Genomic DNA, 24,908 nt, shown 5'->3' with positions numbered 1-24,908 from the left:
GAGATGGGGACTTACACAGGTGAGAGAGAGAGATGGGGATTTACACAGGTGAGAGAGAGATGGGGATTTACACAGGTGAGAGAGAGATGGGGACTTACACAGGTGAGAGAGAGAGATGGGGACTTACACAGGTGAGAGAGAGAGATGGGGACTTACACAGGTGAGAGAGAGAGATGGGGACCTACACAGGTGAGAGAGAGAGATGGGGATTTACACAGGTGAGAGAGAGAGATGGGGACCTACACAGGTGAGAGAGATGGGGATTTACACAGGTGACAGAGAGATGGGGACTTACACAGGTGAGAGAGAGAGAGATGGGGACTTACACAGGTGAGAGAGAGAGATGGGGACTTACACAGGTGAGAGAGAGAGATGGGGACCTACACAGGTGAGAGAGAGAGATGGGGATTTACACAGGTGAGAGAGAGATGGGGACTTACACAGGTGAGAGAGAGAGATGGGGACTTACACAGGTGAGAGAGAGAGATGGGGACTTACACAGGTGAGAGAGAGAGATAGGGATTTACACAGGTGAGAGAGAGAGATGGGGATTTACACAGGTGAGATGGAGAGATGGGGATTTACACAGGTGAGAGAGAGCGATGGGGATTTACACAGGTGAAATGGAGAGATGGGGACTTACACAGGTGAGAGAGAGAGATGGGGACTTACACAGGTGAGAGAGAGAGATGGGGATTTACACAGGTGAGAGAGAGATGGGGACTTACACAGGTGAAAGAGAGAGATGGGGATTTACACAGGTGAGAGAGAGAGATGGGGACCTACACAGGTGAGAGAGAGAGATGGGGATTTACACAGGTGAGAGAGAGATGGGGACTTACACAGGTGAGAGAGAGAGATGGGGATTTACACAGGTGAGAGAGAGAGATGGGGACTTACACAGGTGAGGGAAAGATGGGAACTTACACAAGTGAGAGAGAGAGATGGGGACCTACACAGGTGAGAGAGAGAGATGGGGACCTACACAGGTGAGAGAGAGAGATGGGGATTTACACAGGTGAGAGAGAGATGGGGACATACACAGGTGAGAGAGAGAGATGGGGATTTACACAGGTGAGAGAGAGAGATGGGGACTTTCACAGGTGAGAGAGAGAGATGGGGACTTACACAGGTGAGAGAGAGAGATGGGGACCTACACAGGTGAGAGAGAGAGATGGGGATTTACACAGGTGAGAGAGAGAGATGGGGACTTACACAGGTGAGAGAGAGAGATGGGGATTTACACAGGTGAGAGAGAGATGGGGATTTACACAGGTGAGAGAGAGAGAGATGGGGATTTACACAGGTGAGAGAGAGATGGGGACTTACACAGGTGAGAGAGAGATGGGGATTTACACAGGTGAGAGAGAGAGATGGGGATTTACACAGGTGACAGAGAGAGAGATGGGGACCTACACAGGTGAGAGAGAGAGATGGGGACTTACACAGGTGAGAGAGAGAGATGGGGACCTACACAGGTGAGAGAGAGAGATGGGGACTTACACAGGTGAGAGAGAGAGATGGGGATTTACACAGGTGAGAGAGAGAGAGATGGGGACCTACACAGGTGAGAGAGAGAGATGGGGACCTACACAGGTGAGAGAGAGAGATGGGGATTTACACAGGTGAGAGAGAGAGATGGGGACCTACACAGGTGAGAGAGAGATGGGGATTTACACAGGTGATAGAGAGAGATGGGGATTTACACAGGTGAGAGAGAGAGATGGGGACTTACACAGGTGAGAGAGAGATGGGGACTTACACAGGTGAGAGAGAGAGATGGGGATTTACACAGGTGAGAGAGAGATGGGGACTTACACAGGTGAGAGAGAGATGGGGATTTACACAGGTGAGAGAGAGAGATGGGGACCTACACAGGTGAGAGAGAGAGATGGGGACTTACACAGGTGAGAGAGAGAGATGGGGATTTACACAGGTGAGAGAGAGAGATGGGGACTTACACAGGTGAGAGAGAGAGATGGGGACCTACACAGGTGAGAGAGAGAGATGGGGATTTACACAGGTGAGAGAGAGATGGGGATTTACACAGGTGAGAGAGAGAGATGGGGACTTACACAGGTGAGAGAGAGAGAGATGGGGACTTACACAGGTGAGAGAGAGAGATGGGGATTTACACAGGTGAGAGAGAGATGGGGACTTACACAGGTGAGAGAGAGATGGGGACTTACACAGGTGAGAGAGAGAGATGGGGACTTACACAGGTGAGAGAGAGATAGGGATTTACACAGGTGAGAGAGAGAGATGGGGATTTACACAGGTGAGAGAGAGAGAGATGGGGATTTACACAGGTGAGATGGAGAGATGGGGATTTACACAGGTGAGAGAGAGATGGGGATTTACACAGGTGAGAGAGAGAGATGGGGACTTACACAGGTGAGAGAGAGAGATGGGGACTTACACAGGTGAGAGAGAGATGGGGATTTACACAGGTGAGAGAGAGATGGGGACTTACACAGGTGAGAGAGAGAGATGGGGATTTACACAGGTGAGAGAGAGAGATGGGGATTTACACAGGTGAGAGAGAGAGATGGGGACTTACACAGGTGAGAGAGAGATGGGGACTTACACAGGTGAGATAGAGAGATGGGGACTTACACAGGTGAGGGAGAGATGGGAACTTACACAGGTGAGAGAGAGAGATGGGGACTTACACAGGTGAGAGAGAGAGATGGGGACTTACACAGGTGAGAGAGAGAGATGGGGATTTACACAGGTGAGAGAGAGAGATGGGGACTTACACAGGTGAGGGAGAGATGGGAACTTACACAGGTGAGAGAGAGAGATGGGGACTTACACAGGTGAGAGAGAGAGAGATGGGGACTTACACAGGTGAGAGAGAGAGATGGGGATTTACACAGGTGAGAGAGAGAGATGGGGATTTACACAGGTGAGAGAGAGAGATGGGGACTTACACAGGTGAGAGAGAGAGATGGGGACTTACACAGGTGAGAGAGAGATGGGGACCTACACAGGTGAGATAGAGAGATGGGGACCTACACAGGTGAGAGAGAGAGATGGGGATTTACACAGGTGAGATAGAGAGATGGGGACCTACACAGGTGAGAGAGAGAGATGGGGATTTACACAGGTGAGATAGAGAGATGGGGATTTACACAGGTGAGATGGAGAGATGGGGATTTACACAGGTGAGAGAGAGAGATGGGGATTTACACAGGTGAGATGGAGAGATGGGGATTTACACAGGTGAGAGAGAGAGATGGGGATTTACACAGGTGAGATGGAGAGATGGGGATTTACACAGGTGAGAGAGAGAGATGGGGATTTACACAGGTGAGATAGAGAGATGGGGATTTACACAGGTGAGATGGAGAGATGGGGATTTACACAGGTGAGATGGAGAGATGGGGATTTACACAGGTGAGAGAGAGAGATGGGGATTTACACAGGTGAGAGAGAGAGATGGGGATTTACACAGGTGAGATGGAGAGATGGGGATGAGCGGGTTCGGTTTCTCTGAATCCGAACCCGCCAGAACTTCATGTTTTTTTTCACGGGTCCGAGCGACTCGGATCTTCCCGCCTTGCTCGGTTAACCCGAGCGCGCCCGAACGTCATCATGACGCTGTCGGATTCTCGCGAGGCTCGGATTCTATCGCGAGACTCGGATTCTATATAAGGAGCCGCGCGTCGCCGCCATTTTCACACGTGCATTGAGATTGATAGGGAGAGGACGTGGCTGGCGTCCTCTCCGTTTAGAATTAGAATAGATTAGAGAGACACTTGATTTACTAATTTTGGGGAGCATTAGGAGTACTCAGTAGTGTACAGTGCAGAGTTTTGCTGATAGTGACCAGTGACCACCACTTTTATTTATAATCCGTTCTCTGCCTGAAAAAAGCGATACACAGCACACAGTGACTCAGTCACATACCATATCTGTGTGCACTGCTCAGGCTCAGGCCAGTGTGCTGCATCATCTATTATCTATATATAATATTATATATATCTGTCTGACTGCTCAGCTCACACAGCTTATAATTGTGGGGGAGACTGGGGATCACTACTGCAGTGCCAGTTATAGGTTATAGCAGGAGCCAGGAGTACATAATATATTATATAGTGAGTGACCACCAGACACACAGTGCAGTTTATTTAATATATCCGTTCTCTGCCTGAAAAAAGCGATACACACAGTGACTCAGTCAGTCACATACCATATCTGTGTGCACTGCTCAGGCTCAGGCCAGTGTGCTGCATCATCTATATATATTATATATCTGTCTGACTGCTCAGCTCACACAGCTTATAATTGTGGGGGAGACTGGGGAGCACTACTGCAGTGCCAGTTATAGGTTATAGCAGGAGCCAGGAGTACATAATATTATATTAAAATTAAACAGTGCACACTTTTGCTGCAGGAGTGCCACTGCCAGTGTGACTAGTGACCAGTGACCTGACCACCAGTATATAATATTAGTAGTATACTATCTCTTTATCAACCAGTCTATATATTAGCAGCAGACACAGTACAGTGCGGTAGTTCACGGCTGTGGCTACCTCTGTGTCGGCACTCGGCAGCCCGTCCATAATTGTATATACCACCTAACCGTGGTTTTTTTTTCTTTCTTTATACATACATACTAGTTACGAGTATACTATCTCTTTATCAACCAGTCTATATATTAGCAGCAGACACAGTACAGTGCGGTAGTTCACGGCTGTGGCTACCTCTGTGTCGGCACTCGGCAGCCCGTCCATAATTGTATATACCACCTAACCGTGGTTTTTTTTTCTTTCTTTATACATACATACTAGTTACGAGTATACTATCTCTTTATCAACCAGTCTATATATTAGCAGCAGACACAGTACAGTGCGGTAGTTCACGGCTGTGGCTACCTCTGTGTCGGCACTCGGCAGCCCGTCCATAATTGTATATACCACCTAACCGTGGTTTTTTTTTCATTCTTTATACATACATACTAGTTACGAGTATACTATCTCTTTATCAACCAGTCTATATTAGCAGCAGACACAGTACAGTGCGGTAGTTCACGGCTGTGGCTACCTCTGTGTCGGCACTCGGCAGCCCGTCCATAATTGTATATACCACCTAACCGTGGTTTTTTTTTCTTTCTTTATACATACATACTAGTTACGAGTATACTATCTCTTTATCAACCAGTCTATATATTAGCAGCAGACACAGTACAGTGCGGTAGTTCACGGCTGTGGCTACCTCTGTGTCGGCACTCGGCAGCCCGTCCATAATTGTATATACCACCTAACCGTGGTTTTTTTTTCTTTCTTTATACATACATACTAGTTACGAGTATACTATCTCTTTATCAACCAGTCTATATATTAGCAGCAGACACAGTACAGTGCGGTAGTTCACGGCTGTGGCTACCTCTGTGTCGGCACTCGGCAGCCCGTCCATAATTGTATATACCACCTAACCGTGGTTTTTTTTTCTTTCTTTATACATACATACTAGTTACGAGTATACTATCTCTTTATCAACCAGTCTATATATTAGCAGCAGACACAGTACAGTGCGGTAGTTCACGGCTGTGGCTACCTCTGTGTCGGCACTCGGCAGCCCGTCCATAATTGTATATACCACCTAACCGTGGTTTTTTTTTCTTTCTTTATACATACATACTAGTTACGAGTATACTATCTCTTTATCAACCAGTCTATATATTAGCAGCAGACACAGTACAGTGCGGTAGTTCATGGCTGTGGCTACCTCTGTGTCGGCACTCGGCAGCCCGTCCATAATTGTATATACCACCTAACCGTGGTTTTTTTTTCATTCTTTATACATACATACTAGTTACGAGTATACTATCTCTTTATCAACCAGTCTATATTAGCAGCAGACACAGTACAGTGCGGTAGTTCACGGCTGTGGCTACCTCTGTGTCGGCACTCGGCAGCCCGTCCATAATTGTATATACCACCTAACCGTGGTTTTTTTTTCTTTCTTTATACATACATACTAGTTACGAGTATACTATCTCTTTATCAACCAGTCTATATATTAGCAGCAGACACAGTACAGTGCGGTAGTTCACGGCTGTGGCTACCTCTGTGTCGGCACTCGGCAGCCCGTCCATAATTGTATATACCACCTAACCGTGGTTTTTTTTTCTTTCTTTATACATACATACTAGTTACGAGTATACTATCTCTTTATCAACCAGTCTATATATTAGCAGCAGACACAGTACAGTGCGGTAGTTCACGGCTGTGGCTACCTCTGTGTCGGCACTCGGCAGCCCGTCCATAATTGTATATACCACCTAACCGTGGTTTTTTTTTCTTTCTTTATACATACATACTAGTTACGAGTATACTATCTCTTTATCAACCAGTCTATATATTAGCAGCAGACACAGTACAGTGCGGTAGTTCACGGCTGTGGCTACCTCTGTGTCGGCACTCGGCAGCCCGTCCATAATTGTATATACCACCTAACCGTGGTTTTTTTTTCTTTCTTTATACATACATACTAGTTACGAGTATACTATCTCTTTATCAACCAGTCTATATATTAGCAGCAGACACAGTACAGTGCGGTAGTTCACGGCTGTGGCTACCTCTGTGTCGGCACTCGGCAGCCCGTCCATAATTGTATACTAGTATCCAATCCATCCATCTCCATTGTTTACCTGAGGTGCCTTTTAGTTGTGCCTATTAAAATATGGAGAACAAAAATGTTGAGGTTCCAAAATTAGGGAAAGATCAAGATCCACTTCCACCTCGTGCTGAAGCTGCTGCCACTAGTCATGGCCGAGACGATGAAATGCCAGCAACGTCGTCTGCCAAGGCCGATGCCCAATGGCATAGTACAGAGCATGTCAAAACCAAAACACCAAATATCAGTAAAAAAAGGACTCCAAAACCTAAAATAAAATTGTCGGAGGAGAAGCGTAAACTTGCCAATATGCCATTTACCACACGGAGTGGCAAGGAACGGCTGAGGCCCTGGCCTATGTTCATGGCTAGTGGTTCAGCTTCACATGAGGATGGAAGCACTCAGCCTCTCGCTAGAAAACTGAAAAGACTCAAGCTGGCAAAAGCACCGCAAAGAACTGTGCGTTCTTTGAAATCCCAAATCCACAAGGAGAGTCCAATTGTGTCGGTTGCGATGCCTGACCTTCCCAACACTGGACGTGAAGAGCATGCGCCTTCCACCATTTGCACGCCCCCTGCAAGTGCTGGAAGGAGCACCCGCAGTCCAGTTCCTGATAGTCAGATTGAAGATGTCAGTGTTGAAGTACACCAGGATGAGGAGGATATGGGTGTTGCTGGCGCTGGGGAGGAAATTGACCAGGAGGATTCTGATGGTGAGGTGGTTTGTTTAAGTCAGGCACCCGGGGAGACACCTGTTGTCCGTGGGAGGAATATGGCCGTTGACATGCCAGGTGAAAATACCAAAAAAATCAGCTCTTCGGTGTGGAGGTATTTCACCAGAAATGCGGACAACAGGTGTCAAGCCGTGTGTTCCCTTTGTCAAGCTGTAATAAGTAGGGGTAAGGACGTTAACCACCTCGGAACATCCTCCCTTATACGTCACCTGCAGCGCATTCATAATAAGTCAGTGACAAGTTCAAAAACTTTGGGTGACAGCGGAAGCAGTCCACTGACCAGTAAATCCCTTCCTCTTGTAACCAAGCTCACGCAAACCACCCCACCAACTCCCTCAGTGTCAATTTCCTCCTTCCCCAGGAATGCCAATAGTCCTGCAGGCCATGTCACTGGCAATTCTGACGAGTCCTCTCCTGCCTGGGATTCCTCCGATGCATCCTTGCGTGTAACGCCTACTGCTGCTGGCGCTGCTGTTGTTGCCGCTGGGAGTCGATGGTCATCCCAGAGGGGAAGTCGTAAGCCCACTTGTACTACTTCCAGTAAGCAATTGACTGTTCAACAGTCCTTTGCGAGGAAGATGAAATATCACAGCAGTCATCCTACTGCAAAGCGGATAACTGAGTCCTTGACAACTATGTTGGTGTTAGACATGCGTCCGGTATCCGCCGTTAGTTCACAGGGAACTAGACAATTTATTGAGGCAGTGTGCCCCCGTTACCAAATACCATCTAGGTTCCACTTCTCTAGGCAGGCGATACCGAGAATGTACACGGACGTCAGAAAAAGACTCACCAGTGTCCTAAAAAATGCAGTTGTACCCAATGTCCACTTAACCACGGACATGTGGACAAGTGGAGCAGGGCAGGGTCAGGACTATATGACTGTGACAGCCCACTGGGTAGATGTATGGACTCCCGCCGCAAGAACAGCAGCGGCGGCACCAGTAGCAGCATCTCGCAAACGCCAACTCTTTCCTAGGCAGGCTACGCTTTGTATCACCGCTTTCCAGAATACGCACACAGCTGAAAACCTCTTACGGCAACTGAGGAAGATCATCGCGGAATGGCTTACCCCAATTGGACTCTCCTGTGGATTTGTGGCATCGGACAACGCCAGCAATATTGTGTGTGCATTAAATATGGGCAAATTCCAGCACGTCCCATGTTTTGCACATACCTTGAATTTGGTGGTGCAGAATTTTTTAAAAAACGACAGGGGCGTGCAAGAGATGCTGTCGGTGGCCAGAAAAATTGCGGGACACTTTCGGCGTACAGGCACCACGTACAGAAGACTGGAGCACCACCAAAAACTACTGAACCTGCCCTGCCATCATCTGAAGCAAGAAGTGGTAACGAGGTGGAATTCAACCCTCTATATGCTTCAGAGGTTGGAGGAGCAGCAAAAGGCCATTCAAGCCTATACAATTGAGCACGATATAGTAGGTGGAATGCACCTGTCTCAAGTGCAGTGGAGAATGATTTCAACGTTGTGCAAGGTTCTGATGCCCTTTGAACTTGCCACACGTGAAGTCAGTTCAGACACTGCCAGCCTGAGTCAGGTCATTCCCCTCATCAGGCTTTTGCAGAAGAAGCTGGAGGCATTGAAGAAGGAGCTAAAAGGGAGCGATTCCGCTAGGCATGTGGGACTTGTGGATGCAGCCCTTAATTCGCTTAACAAGGATTCACGGGTGGTCAATCTGTTGAAATCAGAGCACTACATTTTGGCCACCGTGCTCGATCCTAGATTTAAAGCCTACCTTGGATCTCTCTTTCCGGCAGACACAGGTCTGCTGGGGTTGAAAGACCTGCTGGTGACAAAATTGTCAAGTCAAGCGGAACGCGACCTGTCAACATCTCCTCCTTCACATTCTCCCGCAACTGGGGGTGCGAGGAAAAGGCTCAGAATTCCGAGCCCACCCGCTGGCGGTGATGCAGGGCAGTCTGGAGCGACTGCTGATGCTGACATCTGGTCCGGACTGAAGGACCTGACAACGATTACGGACATGTCGTCTACTGTCACTGCATATGATTCTCTCAACATTGATAGAATGGTGGAGGATTATATGAGTGACCGCATCCAAGTAGGCACGTCACACAGTCCGTACTTATACTGGCAGGAAAAAGAGGCAATTTGGAGGCCCTTGCACAAACTGGCTTTATTCTACCTAAGTTGCCCTCCCACAAGTGTGTACTCCGAAAGAGTGTTTAGTGCCGCCGCTCACCTTGTCAGCAATCGGCGTACGAGGTTACATCCAGAAAGATGATGTTCATTAAAATGAATTATAATCAATTCCTCCGCGGAGACATTGACCAGCAGCAATTGCCTCCACAAAGTACACAGGGAGCTGAGATGGTGGATTCCAGTGGGGACGAATTGATAATCTGTGAGGAGGGGGATGTACACGGTGATATATCGGAGGGTGAAGATGAGGTGAACATCTTGCCTCTGTAGAGCCAGTTTGTGCAAGGAGAGATTAATTGCTTCTTTTTTGGGGGGGGTCCAAACCAACCCGTCATATCAGTCACAGTCGTGTGGCAGACCCTGTCACTGAAATGATGGGTTGGTTAAAGTGTGCATGTCCTGTTTTGTTTATACAACATAAGGGTGGGTGGGAGGGCCCAAGGACAATTCCATCTTGCACCTCTTTTTTCTTTTCTTTTTCTTTGCATCATGTGCTGATTGGGGAGGGTTTTTTGGAAGGGACATCCTGCGTGACACTGCAGTGACACTCCTAGATGGGCCCGGTGTTTGTGTCGGCCACTAGGGTCGCTAATCTTACTCACACAGTCAGCTACCTCATTGCGCCTCTTTTTTTCTTTGCGTCATGTGCTGTTTGGGGAGGGTTTTTTGGAAGGGACATCCTGCGTGACACTGCAGTGCCACTCCTAGATGGGCCCGGTGTTTGTGTCGGCCACTAGGGTCGCTAATCTTACTCACACAGTCAGCTACCTCATTGCGCCTCTTTTTTTCTTTGCGTCATGTGCTGTTTGGGGAGGGTTTTTTGGAAGGGACATCCTGCGTGACACTGCAGTGCCACTCCTAGATGGGCCCGGTGTTTGTGTCGGCCACTAGGGTCGCTAATCTTACTCACACAGCTACCTCATTGCGCCTCTTTTTTTCTTTGCGTCATGTGCTGTTTGGGGAGGGTTTTTTGGAAGGGCCATCCTGCGTGACACTGCAGTGCCACTCCTAGATGGGCCCGGTGTTTGTGTCGGCCACTAGGGTCGCTAATCTTACTCACACAGCTACCTCATTGCGCCTCTTTTTTTCTTTGCGTCATGTGCTGTTTGGGGAGGGTTTTTTGGAAGGGACATCCTGCGTGACACTGCAGTGCCACTCCTAGATGGGCCCGGTGTTTGTGTCGGCCACTAGGGTCGCTTATCTTACTCACACAGCGACCTCGGTGCAAATTTTAGGACTAAAAATAATATTGTGAGGTGTGAGGTATTCAGAATAGACTGAAAATAAGTGTAAATTATGGTTTTTGAGGTTAATAATACTTTGGGATCAAAATGACCCCCAAATTCTATGATTTAAGCTGTTTTTTAGTGTTTTTGGAAAAAAACACCCGAATCCAAAACACACCCGAATCCGACAAAAAAAATTCGGTGAGGTTTTGCCAAAACGCGTTCGAACCCAAAACACGGCCGCGGAACCGAACCCAAAACCAAAACACAAAACCCGAAAAATTTCAGGCGCTCATCTCTAGATTTACACAGGTGAGAGAGAGAGATGGGGATTTACACAGGTGAGAGAGAGAGATGGGGATTTACACAGGTGAGATTGAGAGTTGGGGACTTACACAGGTGATCTCACCTGTTCTATATCAGCCATTAAGAGTACATTATTAGCCATATTTGTCCCTTATTAAAGAGGTAGGATGATATCCCTAAACATACTTCCTTTCCTGATTCTCATAGCTATACCACTAAAATCTGTGATGTTAGTGTATTAGAATGCTTAATATTTGTAGGCACTCCCTTACTAATATGTGTAAGCCTGAATCTTCAGTGATGGTCCCTGGGAACAGGGGGATGCTGGGAAGTGGGTGGTCCAGTGTGCAGTGTGTCTGGAGTTGGATGGAATAAACAGCACAGCAGTGAACTCACATGTCTCTGTGTCCTGATGACTGGATTTACAAACATATGAACAAAACATGGTGTCAGAAGAAGTTTAACTTGGACTGCTAGTACTCTCAGAGTGTGAAAGAATCTTGCAGAAGTCTGTAAGGCTGTGATACTCAGTGTCTGCAAAGCCTGCCGTGTCCTCCTATCTTCAAACAGTGAGTAACCATGGATAAACTAGCTCCTCCAACCGGCATGCTGATGTCTGGTAACTTGTCTGAAAACTAAAAAAGATTTAAGCAAAGGTTTAATATAGATCTTGCTGCATGTGGAGCTGATACAGAGGCTGACAAAACTAAGGCATCCATTTTCCTCCATGTGATAGGAGAGGATGTGCTGGACATTTATAATAGTTTTCAGTTTGCTGAGGGGCAGAATATGGTGCTTTCTTCTATAATGCAAAGTTTGAAGATTACTTTGTGCCAAGGAAAAATGTGACATATGAAAGATATAAGTTTTTCACATGTGATCAGAAGTCTGTAGATGGATTTGATCAGTATGTTACAGAGCTACAATCACTCAGTAAAACCTGTGAGTTTGGTAATTTAAAGGATTCACTGATTAGAGATCGTATTGTCTGTGGAATACCTGATAATGGACTCTGAGAGAGACTGCTGAGAGAGCAAGACCTAACACTAGACAAAGCAGTGACTATGTGTAGATATGCAGAAATAACTAGATTTCAAGCCAAAAAGTTACACAAGGACGCTGATGGTGCTGTCCATGTAGTGCAGAAAACAGAGCCAAGCAAACCTCCATTCTCAAGAATGAAGCAGTCTAAGCCACAGTCTAATAAGAAAATGTGTAGTAGATGTGGAAATGCTCACAATCCTAAAATGTGCCCGGCGTATGGTAAAACCTGCATGAAATGTGGTAGACAATCACTTTGCCAAATGCTGTAAAATGAAAAGTGAAACAACCAATGTGCATGCTGTTAAACAAACAGATGAATTCTTTGTGGATTGCATTGAACTTTGCAGTGCAGATAACAAAGAATGGATTGTCCCTTTAACTGTGAACAAGATTTTTATTCCCTTTAAGCTTGATACTGGCGCGCAGGTGAATTTAATATAGTTTCAAGACTATAAGACTTTTAGAGTAAAACCTAAAATTCATCCAGACAAAGTGAAAGTTACAGTGTACACTGGGGAGGAAATTCCTGTGAAAGGCACATGCTTAGTGACACTGAAATATAAGGGACAACAGTTTAAAACATCTCTACTGATTGCGGATAAAAACGTGCAACCGATTCTAGGATTAAGTTCCTGTAGGAAACTAAGCTTGCTAAAGAAAGTTTTTATGGTGACATCACATGTAGAAGATGACTGCAAATCGATGTTTACAGAATACAGAGACTTGTTTGAAGGTCTAGGTAGTTTGCCTGGAGAGCATAAAATAAATATAGGCACTCAAGTTTCTTCAGTGATACACCCTTGTAGAAAAGTGCCGTTTGCCCTGAGAGAAAAATTGAAACAAGAGTTAAATCGCATGGAAGCCTGGGCTGTGATACAGAAAGTTGATGAGCCTACTGAATGGGTAAGCTCCTTAGTAATTGTTGAAAAGAAAAATAAACAACTCAGAATATGTCTAGACCCCAGAGATTTAAACAAAGCTCTTAAACGAGAACATTTCAAACTACCAACCAGAGATGAAATCATGTCGCAGTTTGCGGGAGCAAAATGGTTCAGTAAATTGGACGCATCTTCAGGATTCTGGCAAATGAAGCTAGATGAGGCCAGCTCAAAGCTTTGTACATTTAATACACCAGAAGGTCGATATAGATTTCTTCGACTACCATATGGAATATTGTCTGCTCCAGAAGTATATCACAAAAAGATACACATGATTTTTGAACATATTCCAGGTGTTGAAACAATGATGGATGACATTATTGTCTGGGGATCTACAAAGGAAGAACATGATTCTAGATTGAGACAAGTAATGGAACTTGTCAAGAAAGTGAATGTCACGATCTGGGTAATTCCTTATCAGTATTTACCTTCCAAATGCCTCCTGAGACTGTCCCAGCGTTCCAAGCCTGGATTCCATCTGCACTGTGTGCATGCAGCACGCTGCTTCTCATTGTCTCAAAACTCTTCACTGTGATTCTGGCAGCATCAGTTACAAACAATCTTTCCCTCCAAAAGCTAACATGGGCGCAGCCATGTTTTCCTAGTCACTTGTTATCTTTCAGCCTATCAGCTGCACTCTGGTCTCAGCCTAATAATCCAGCAGCTGCACTCTAGACTCTGGTTAATCAGCCAGCCAATCCCTGCTTCCCAGCAAGTATAAATATCCTGTTCCTGGGGTGGAAAGAGGTCAGTGCTTCAATTGTCTTCAGTGATTCCAGTGTGCAGTCCTCCCATGGACTTTCTCTGCAGTACAGCCTGACTCTGCAGTGTCTCATCATTGCACCCTGTGACTAGCAGTTACCCGACACCGGCCTCCAGCAGTGCTCTGCCCTGCCAGTAACCATCGGTGTTCTGCCATCGATCTCCAGTAACCATCGGTGTTCCGCCATCAATCTCCAGTAACCATTGGTGTTTCGCCATCGATCCCAAGTAACCATAGGTGTTCCGCCATCGATATCCAGTAACCATCGGTGTTCCGCCATCGATCTCCAGTAACCATCGGTGTTCCGCCATCAATCTCCAGTAACCATCGCTGTTCCGTCATGGATCCCAAGTAACCATTCATGTTCCGCCATCGATCCCAAGTCACCATTGGTGTTCCGTCATCGATCCCAAGTCACCATTGGTGTTCCATCATCGATCCCAAGTCACCATCGGTGCTCTGTCATCGATCTCTAGCATCACCAATGTTTCTTCGTCTGATCTTCCATTACACTGGTATCTGACACCATTTCACAGCTCACCACCTGTGTCGGTTCTATCCGGCTTTTACCGGCAGTTCAGTCATCAGCTTCTGTTTCCCATCAGCTACCCAGTGCATCGGTGTTGGTAAGGACATATCATCTCCAAGTCCTTCAAGACTGTGCTTAATTATACCACACCTAGAGACTGCCTATATGCACTCCTGGAAACTGTGACTTATATGCTGTTCTTAATATTGCTAGCTGCCAACATAGGCTTGTGAGCTGAGTTTCAATAAAACCTTTGAACTTTCCTTTGTTGTCGTGGTCACGCCTTCGGGCATCTGTGGTAAAGGTTCCCTGCATGTCCAAGAACTCTGTACTGCCTCCCAGGTACACATATACCTCAGCCCCTACAACTGAGGCTTCCCCCTGCTCAGCACCAGCCCTCAGTTGTGACAGTGAATGTAAAGCTAAACAAGGACAAATGTGAATTTGGCGTGAATACACTTACCTTTATGGGCGACGTGGTCTCGGATCAAGGTGTTAAACCAGACCCATGGAAAATATCAGCCATACTGAACATGGAACGTCCTAACAACAAAGACGACGTCAGAAGATTCCTAGGAATGATTACTTACTTAGGAAAGTTTATTTCTCAACTCTCTGAACGAACAGCCTCTCTTAGATGGTTGTTGGACAAAGATAACAAGTGGATGTGGTCATATGAACAAGAAGAAAGTTGGCAAAACTTGAAACATCATTACAGAGCAACCAGTGCAAAAATTCTTTGATCCTGCGAAAAGAATAAGAATTTCAGCAGATGCTTCACAATTTGGCCTAGGCTCAGTGCTGTTACAAGAACATGAGGATACATGGCAACCAGTAATCTATGCATCAAGAGCACTGTCAAGTGCTGAAACAAGGTATGCTCAGATAGAAAAAGAACTTCTAGCGATCACATATGCATGTGAGCGATTTCATCAGTTTGTGTATGGTCAAACATTTACAGTGGAAACTGACCACAAGCCATTGGTAGCTATCATGACTAAGGGGTATATGCAATTGAGGTCGAATTCCCGAAATTGTCGAATTTCGGGTCATTTTCGGCAAAAAAAAAAAATCGTCAATGCAATTCATTGCTTTCCGTCAAAAAAACTGACTTTCAAAATTCGACTTTTTGAAATTCGACTTTTTGCAAATTCGACTTTTCTGCAATGATACAAGTGCTGCAATTCGACAAAAGCATATTCAATTCAAGTTTGGAAATTCGACAGCAGTGCTTTTAGACAGTAAATTCGTCATTTTCAATCCGCCACACTTTGGAGGGTGAAAACAATAAAAAAAAATTTAAACAAGTTTTTTTTGGTGTTTTTTTTGTTGGTAATATCAGATCTATTTATATTAGAAGGGATTAGGTACTTTTTTTTTTTTTTTTGGAGGCACAAGTATTTATATATTTTTTAAAATATTTTTTTTTTTAATTGCTGGAACAGTAAAATAAAAAAAAAATATGGCGTGGGGTCCCCCCTCCAAAGCATAACCAGCCTCGGGCTCTTCGAGCTGGTCCTGGTTCTAAAAATGCGGGGAAAAATTGGGCAGGGATCCCCCGTATTTTTAAAACCAGCACCGGGCTCTGCGCCTGGTGCTGGTGCAAAAAATACGGGGGACAAAACGAGCAGGGGTCCCCCGTATTTTTCACACCTGCATCGGGCTCCACTAGCTGGACAGATAATGTCACAGCCGGGGGTCACTTTTATACAGTGCCCTGCGGCCGTGGCATCAAATATCCAACTAGTCACCCCTGGCCGGGGTACCCTGGGGGAGTGGGGACCCCTTCAATCACTCGTTTTGTCCCCCGTATTTTTTGCACCAGCACCAGGCGCAGAGCCCGATGGTGGTTTTAAAAATACGGGGGATCCATACCCAATTTTTCCCCGCATTTTTTGAACCAGGACCAGCTCGAAGAGCCGGAGGCTGGTTATGCTTTGGAGGGGGGACCCCACGCCATTTTTTTTCTGGGTTTTTCCCGTTTTTTGAAATCGCGGCAAAATCCGGCAAATCGGGCGATTTTCGCCCGCGGGTCTGTCGAATCCGTTTTTATCATTGAATATGGTGAATTCCGGCAGCCACCTGCCGGAATTCACCTGTCGAATTGTGTCGAATTAAAAAACGGCGAAAAATTGCCGCGATTCGCCGTGAATGGCATATACCCCTATATCATTACATGACTGTCCCATGAGAATTCAACGAATGCTTATCAGACTACAGAAATATGATGTACACTTGATGTACTGTCCCGGCAAATACATGTACATTGCTGATACACTTTCTCGTGCTGTGGACAAAAGTGAAGGTTCCAAAAGTCGGATGGATGAAGAGATAGAAGCCTATGCTAATTTGATCATAGCTTCTCTACAAGTGTCTCTTGCAAGACAAGAACAGATTAGGAAAGAAACTGAGACAGATGACACAATGAAAGTGTTGAAAGATATCATTCTGAAAGGTTGGCCAGCAGAAAAACATGCGTGCCCGCTGTCTATCCATGATTATTGGATGTACCGCAGTGACCTTATAGTTGTCGATGGTATTATTTACAAAGGCAATAGGTTTGTCATACCTGCACGACCTTGAAAAACTATGCTGTGCAAGATACATGAAGGCCACTTAGGAGAAGAAAAATGTAAGCGGAGAGCGCGTGAAGTTATGTATTGGCCAAGAATTAACCAAGACATAGCACAGACTACTACAGCTACATGTGAATTATGTCTTACGTATAGACCGAAACAACAAGTCGAGCCACTGAGTCCTCACTCAGTGCCAGAGAGACCGTACCAGAAAGTTGGCGTAGATTTGTTTGATTGTAATGGGAAAACGTACATTGTCGTGACTGATTATTACTCTAACTACCCTGAGGTGAAGACACTACATACAACTACTAGTAAAGCCGTAATCAATTGCATGAAGTCAATCTTTGCAAGGCATGGTGTTCCTATGGAAGTGTTCACTGACAATGGTCCTCAGTTTTCCAGTGCTGAATTTAGACAATTTGCTGATGAGTGGGAATTTGTCCATACTACGTCAAGTCCCCACTATCCACGCTCAAATGGGTTGGTGGAAAGTTCAGTAAAAACTGTAAAGAGTCTCATGAAAAAAGCTCAAGAAGGTAAAGAAGATTTATACAAAAGTCTTTTAATCTACCGCAGTACACCTTTACAGAATGGACTTTCTCCTGCACAAATGCTGATGAGAAGGAGGATTAGAGCAAATCTCCCGATACATGATGAACTGCTTATAATACACATAACTCAGTGTTGGTCAGACTGAGTAAGGAACATCAACAGGCGAAACAGAAACTGTTCCATGACAGGCGAGCAAAAAGCTTATCTGATCTAAAATCGGGTGACCAAGTCCGTCTCAGAGATCACGAGAAAGGTATTTGGGTACAGAAAGGTATTGTGCAAGCACAAGTAGCACCAAGATCTTATACTATACATACAGAGCATGGAACGGAAGTAAGAAGAAATCGGGTGGATTTAAGATCTCAACCTAACCATAATGAAGACAACATGACTGAAGAATACCCTTCATCTGACATGTATGATGATCCTGATAATGGTGAACAAACCACGATTCTAGAAAGGTCCAATATTGTCGATGAAACGCAGACTGTGGATGAAAGACCCAAAAGGGAAATACGCAGACCTGAGAGACTCATTGAAACGTGTTAGATAATGTTCTTAATATGACGTTGTTAATTGTTGCATTGAGGCGTACAGGGCTTATCTTTAAAGAAAAGAGGATGTGATGTTAGTGTATTAGAATGCTTAATATTTGTAGACACTCCCTTACTAATATGTGTATGCCTGAATTTTCAGTAATGGTCCCTGGGACCAGGGGGATGCTGGGAAGTGGGTGGTCCAGTGTGCAGTGTGCCTGGAGTTGGTGATGGAATAAAACAGCACAGCAGTGAACCCACATGTCTCTGTGTCCTGATGACTGGATTTACAAACATATGAACAAAACAAAATCTATGAGATAATAATGTTATACATTTCTTATATGATATATTAATTTGGCCTCATGCCACTATGTTGTGTCTTTCTCTCCCCAAGACATGTTATTTTGTATAAGAAATCAGTTTTATTCCCCTTCATGTAAATCCTCCTATTGCCATACAGTATCTCTGTGCACGCTGGTAACTGCGGTGGCTTAGCGTACGGCCCTGTGATCAGTATATGTCTCAATGGAATCTGTTAAAAATGTCTTTTAATGATGTTATGATATATTTATTAAATGGAGATAAGCTCTCATTCCATTCAGGACAGGTGTTTTCACTGGAGATACAGCTTCTCCTTATTTATCAATCCCCGGCTGGCCAGCGATAGATTCCCCACACAATAAAAATAAATTGAAGTGGCGGTAGGGATATTTATCCCGGCAGATTAGTAAATAGACCCCTCAATTATGCACTAACTGTAGGACAGTCCAATACCTGTTTTAGTAGTTTCAAAGAATCCAATATCCTGTTTAATGAGAGCATTAAAGAGATGGAGTCGCAAACGGCGAGTGAGACGAGACATGCAGAACATGAAGCATCCGCCGCGGCAGCCTGCGGAGAGAGAGCTGTACAGAGAGAGAGACAGATGCATTAATATCCCTTAGAGCTGTGCGTACTGCCGAATCATGTTTATAGACCGCACTGCCCTGGATGTTAGTGACTGTGTAACTTGTATATCTTTATTATTTCTGATTATTTATTAACATTTATGTATATAACTCCTACATATTCCGCAGCGCTTTACACAGAATATCTTGGCCACTCACAAAAGTCCCTTCTCCAGTAGAGCTTACACTCTATTTTCCCTGTCATTTTTGTTGGGAGCCAATTAACCTACCAGTATATTTTTGGAGTGTGGTAGGAAAGCAGTGTACCCGGAGGAAACCCACACAAGCAGATGGAGAACATACAAACTCCACACAGTTACGGTGGGAATCTAACACAAGACCTCAGTGCTGTGAGGCGGTAATGATTATACACTATATCTTTCAAAAAAATCCTAAAATGGTCAGTACAGGAAACAGAACTATGATGGAGTAATAATGACTTGTGTAACCCATGGTAACATTTTTGTATATAAATCCTGCTAAATAGACACATTAGCAGATTTTTCCCATCCTCCTACGAAGGTCATCGGCCCATTTCCTGTCACTGTATGTGGATATATGGCATACGTATGTGTCGGAATATTCTGCGTGTATACATCTGTCCCTTATATGCAGCGTTTTACCTTATACACGCCGGTTACTGACCTTGTGATAGAAAAAGTGGCCATGAAAAAAATAGCGAGCAGGAATTCCGTCTCCTGGTAATTGTTGGACAAGATGTCAATCACACGTCCCATGTAGTAGGGAATCAGCATTTCAACTGTAGAGGATAATAACGCGTAGAAATTATTTTCCATAGCTCCAATTACAGCGTATACATTTTCTGAGCCCGTACTTCCCTTACATATCTACTGTACTGTATATTGGGGGTCATTTCGAGTTGATCGCTAGCTGCCGTTGTTCGCAGCGCAGCAATGAGGCTAAAAATCGGCATTTCTGCGCATGCGTATGCACCGCAATGCGCACGCGCGACGTACGAGTAAAAAGTCCTTTGTGGTTTTGCACAGGTTCTAGCGACGTTTTCATTCTCACTGGCGGCCGCAAGAAGATTGACAGGAAAGGGGCGTTTCTGGGTGTCTACCGACCGTTTTCAGGGAGTGCTTAGAAAAACGCAGGCGTGCCAGGGAAAACGCAGGCGTGGTTGAGCGAATGCTGGGCGGGTGTGTGATGCCAAAAGCCAACCCTCCAAAGTTACAATCAACGCACACGAAGAGTCACTACAGGGCTGGTCTTGTTTTGCACAAAAAGGTTTTGCAGGCGCTCTGCTGCACAAGCGTGTGCACTTCTGCTAAGCGAAAATACACTCCCCAGTGGGAGGGGGAAAAGTGTTTGCACGGCTGCTAAAAGTAGCTAGCGAGCGAATAACTCGGAATGATCCCCATTGTCAAGTCACAGATCTCCATATGTGTAACGCATGGTCTGGGAACATATCACGAAATCAGTGGTGAAGATCATGGTACAAGAAGCTCCCTCATCATCATCTGAATAATGCTTAAGATTCTTTGGGGCTGTCACGGTGTTTAGGTTACACTTCATATACTGAGCTCCAACCAGCTGAAAGCGGTTTCCTATATGCTTATAGACATGGGGGTCTATTTACTAAGCCTTCGATGTAGATAAAGTGGACGGTGATACAGTATGAGCCAATCAGCTCCTAACTGTCATGTCACAAGCTGAAGTTTGGGGAAAAATTACAGTTAGTAGCTGATTGGTTGGTACTTTATCTCTCTCTCTCTCCACTTTATCTCTCTCCAATCTTTGATAAATCTCCCCCTTTATCTCTCTCCAAGGTATGGTAAATCTCCCCCAAAGTTTTTACAATTCCTGTAGATTTTATGGGTGGCTGAGACCTTAGCTGCATACAGTAGCGGATCTTGCTACGGGCACACGGGATTTTTGCCTGGGGCGCCGCCTTCCGGAGGGCGCCGCTGCCGTGGCAAGATCCGCTACTGGTGGTGCCCCCCGATGCTGTGCTGTCACTGCTGGGCGGCACGGCATTGTGGTACCGGCACATAGACACCAGGGGCGGGATTCAATTCTTTTCACCCCTTTCCACACCTGTTCTGTTTCTGCCCTCAAGGACGTTGTATCATTATTTCAGCTCGCTACCCCCGGAGTAGCGAGGTACCCAACCCTTTACACAGCTAAACCTGATTACTATGGGCGCAATATGCGCGATAACGGAGATCATTTTAGAAAGAAAATTGGGCGTGATATGTCATTTGAATCTCACCCTAAGGGTCATAACTGACCTCTAGTGTCTATGCTGTGCTATGGGAGAGACGTTATGATGTCTCTCCCATAGATCCCAGGAACGGCGCCGGCGGCTGGAGACGAAGGTCAGCAGCGGGAATCAGGAGCGGGGATGGTGAGTATTAATTCATTAATTTTTTTGTAAGGGGCACAACTCTACTGGGGGCACAACTCTACAAGGGGCATAACTGATCACGCACCTTTATGAAGCCACGCCCCTATTTTTTCCCAGGGCGCCACAAGGGCTAGAACCGGCCCTGGTGGAAATAGTCACATAACAATGTGAATAAGACGCATTTTCATAAAAAAAGATGCCCGCAGTTAGCATGGCTCCTGAGAACTGCCGGCTAACTCACGCCAAGCATCTCCTGCTGCATAGCTTATTGAGGACATAGGCCCTCATTCCGATTTGTTCGCTCGCTAGCTAGTTTTAGCAGCCGTGCAAACGCATAGTCACCGCCCACAGCGGAGTGTATGTTAGCACAGCAGGAGTGCGATCGATTGTGCAGCAGAGTGCCTGCAAACACATTTTGTGCAGAACAAGACCAGCCCTGTAGTTACTTATTCGGTGCGATGATTGCTGCGACGAGTGACGTGATATTGACGTCAGATACCCGCCCTGCAAACGCCTGACCACGCATGCGTTTTTCCAAACACTCCCAGAAAACGGTCAGTTGACACCCAAAAACTCCCACTTCCTGTCAATCTTCTTGTGACCGTCAGTGTGACTCAAAGCGTCGCTAGATCCTGTGCAAAAGCACGTCGGCCGTTGTACCCGTATGACGCACGTGCGCATTGCGGTGCATATGCATGCGCAGATTTGCACCGTTTTGCCATGATCGCTGCCCTGCGAAAATCCGTAGCGAGCGATCAACTCTGAATGACCCCCATAGCGTATTGAGGACACATCTGTATGAGTGTTTTGTGTAACCATAAAAGCCAGCTAGATGGACAGGCTGACTCTTGAGGAACTAGAGGAACGTGTAACGGAGCACAGTAACATCAAGAATAAATAGATCTGACACTACAGTAAATAGAATAACGCATACAATGAAAACATAATAACACCTATGGAAAGCTGCGTATGACTCACATGACAAGGCCAGCGTCAGGAAAGTGAACGCCAGGCTCAGGGGCAGCCAGTCTGGTTTGGAATATTTCAGGAGCCTGATGAAGTTCTTTCTGTCGCTCTGTCTCCCATTGGCATCTGGGGATGGAGTCTCTCTCGGGAGAATGAGAGGTGAAGCCAGATCCCAGAACAGGCATGCGAGGGACACGGGCAGGTGAGAGAGCAGGGTGTGGGACAGGCCTGAGTGTAACTCCGGAGCCTGAGAGGTGAGGAGGAACCTGAGGGTCTGGTAGAGCGGTGGCACCAGGCAAAGGGTCAGAGTGTACAGAAAGGCTGATGGCGTCCATCGTGGGCAGGGCAGTTTAACAGCTATTGTGCCAAGCACGGGGGCCTTAATGAGGTGCGCCAGCCACACGGTGCCCAGGAAATAAATGGGATAATAGCTGTATATGAGGCAGGCTGCTATGTAACTGAGTGATGCGTCCAGCAGGAAGACAGTGAGCGGGAAACACAAGGAGGCCATTGCTGAGGTGGAAGAGCACGGCAGCGGCTTCCGGAGATCCTGAAAGACAGAACACAGATGTGTGACCGGCCAATAAGATATTATAGTGCTATAAGTATCAGTATATAGGTAATGTATATTCATGCAGATATGTAATAACAGAGAATAAGAGATCTGACAAATCCGCTGTAAAGAAAACTCCTGCCGCAAACTGAAGAGACATCATATGTAGGTTTCTTTCTGGACACAGATAGAATCGTACTGTGAGGGAAATACAGGACAACAGCTTTTTTTACCTTTATGAATTTTTTAACATTTTTGTGAAATAATTGAAAAACACATCTCACATCAACATCTACATAATAAATGTGGGCGACTGTCATGTCTGCGACACGCACAGTGGGAGCTGGAGCATGTAGCGACCGAGACAGAGCAGTCATCCTGTGATTAATATAGCAGGGAGGGGATAGAGGCGGGGCAGGATGGTGTGGGGGCAGGACAGGATGGTGTGGGGGCAGGGCAAGATGGAGTATGGGCGGGGCAAGATGGAGCGGGGGCGGGACAGGATGGTGTGGGGGCAGGGCAAGATGGAGCAGGGTCGGGACAGGATGGAGTGGGGGCGGGGCAATATGGAGCAGGGGCGGGGCAAGATGGAGCAGGGGCGGGGCAAGATGGAGTGGGGGCAGGGCACAACGGAGCAGGGGTGGGGCAGGATGGAGTGGGGGTGGGGCAAGATGGAGCAGGGGCGGGACAGGATGGAGTGGGGATGGAGCAAGGTGCAGCGGGGTGGGCTTATGTGACCGTGTCCATTTTACTAGTACAATGATAATTGTAAAAGATTTATTTATTGAATTTCCTATGTTTATTGCACGCCCTGGGCGTAACCTTAACATTTTAGATCAGACAACTGAATCCTAGTCACTTCCATAGGGCAGTGGGCAGTCCATGGGTTTCATGGCGCAATTTGCCCCTTACCTCTGCAACTCAGTGGCACAGATTGTGGAATTAAGTAGCAGGGAAAGGATCACAATGGCTCAATTCTAGGTGAAGTGCCGCTTGCATCTTCCACCTGAAGACAGCTTTAGGATAAAAACATACGCAGCCATCACACGTGCGCAAATTGATGTAGTGAGAAAAAAAATGTGCAGTATATAAATTGCACAAAATGGAAGATGACCAATCAGAAGCTCCACACACACACACACAGGGGAGGACAGACAGAGTTTCACCCCCAAGAATGGCAAGAGAGACACAGAGATTGGAGCCAACCCACGCTCAGCGCTTTTAATGTAAAGGGAGACCCCTACTAGCGCTGACTGTGCACCTTAATAGGATACACAGTCTTAATGCAGCCTCCCCCCCCTGGTAACATGAGAGATAGCTGGAGTTGCTGTGGAGGGACTTGCTCTTCCTGGACAGCGCTGTGCAGGCAGGAAAATGGCGCTGAACGCTGCTGGGCCCGCTCTGAGGAGAAGATCCGCCCCCAAAATGGCGCTGTCTTCCGCTCTTCACAAGGATTATACTGGCCTGAGGTAAAATGCTGGCTGAGATCCACGGACCCTGACAGGCTTGCTGACCAGTGCAGGGTTCGGGCACTGGCTCAGGGTGCCCCTCACAGCACCGCACTAAGTACCGCTGAGCCTCCGAAGCGCAGTTAGTACTGCGCTCCTACCCTGTTGCCGCCGTCTTCACACCGGCCCCCCGCTTGCTAGGGGGGTCGGTGACTCACTCTCCACTGATCTTCAGCTCTGTAAGGGGGTGGCGGCATGCTGCTGGGGTGAGCGATCGCCTGTGGCGGGGAACGATCTATCCCCTCAGGAGCTCAGTGTTCTGTCAGCAGAGATAGTGGCTCAGAACCCGCAGGGCGGACACTACTCCCCCCTTAGTCCCACGAAGCAGGGAGGCTGTTGCCAGCAGCCTCCCTGTAAAATAATAAACTCTAAAAAAAAAACTTTACTAAAGAAGCTCTGTAGAGCTCCCCTAGCTGTGACCGGCTCCTCCGGGCACATTTTCTAAACTGTGTCTGGTAAGAGGGGCATAGAGGGAGGAGCCAGCCCACACTCTCAAACTCTTAAAGTGCCAATGGCTCCTGGTGGACCCGTCTATACCCATGATACTAATG

At 46.4% G+C, this 24,908-nt stretch overlaps 2 protein-coding genes across 3 annotated transcripts in view; one reads left to right on the top strand and one right to left on the bottom strand.

Annotated features, from left to right (window-relative positions):
• The window catches only part of TAP1 (transporter 1, ATP binding cassette subfamily B member), a 209,578-nt gene that overhangs the window by 151,813 nt on the left and 32,857 nt on the right, over window positions 1-24,908 (top strand). The window lies entirely within an intron of this gene.
• TAP2 (transporter 2, ATP binding cassette subfamily B member) overlaps window positions 1-24,908 on the bottom strand; it is a 64,564-nt gene that overhangs the window by 30,358 nt on the left and 9,298 nt on the right. For both annotated transcript variants that reach the window (XM_063938192.1, XM_063938191.1), the window contains exons 2-4: window positions 22,309-22,846; window positions 19,608-19,722; window positions 18,790-18,920 (exon numbers count right to left, since the gene is read on the bottom strand). In XM_063938192.1, coding sequence (XP_063794262.1) covers window positions 18,790-18,920; window positions 19,608-19,722; window positions 22,309-22,807 — 745 coding nt within the window. In that variant the 5' untranslated portion in view covers window positions 22,808-22,846. The remainder of the gene's footprint in view (window positions 1-18,789; window positions 18,921-19,607; window positions 19,723-22,308; window positions 22,847-24,908) is intronic.

Source organism: Pseudophryne corroboree, chromosome 8 (assembly GCF_028390025.1).
Source record: "Pseudophryne corroboree isolate aPseCor3 chromosome 8, aPseCor3.hap2, whole genome shotgun sequence".
NCBI classification, from domain to species: domain Eukaryota; kingdom Metazoa; phylum Chordata; class Amphibia; order Anura; family Myobatrachidae; genus Pseudophryne; species Pseudophryne corroboree.
Note: the sequence above shows the minus strand (reverse complement) of the source record. Positions and strands in the feature narration are given on the sequence as shown.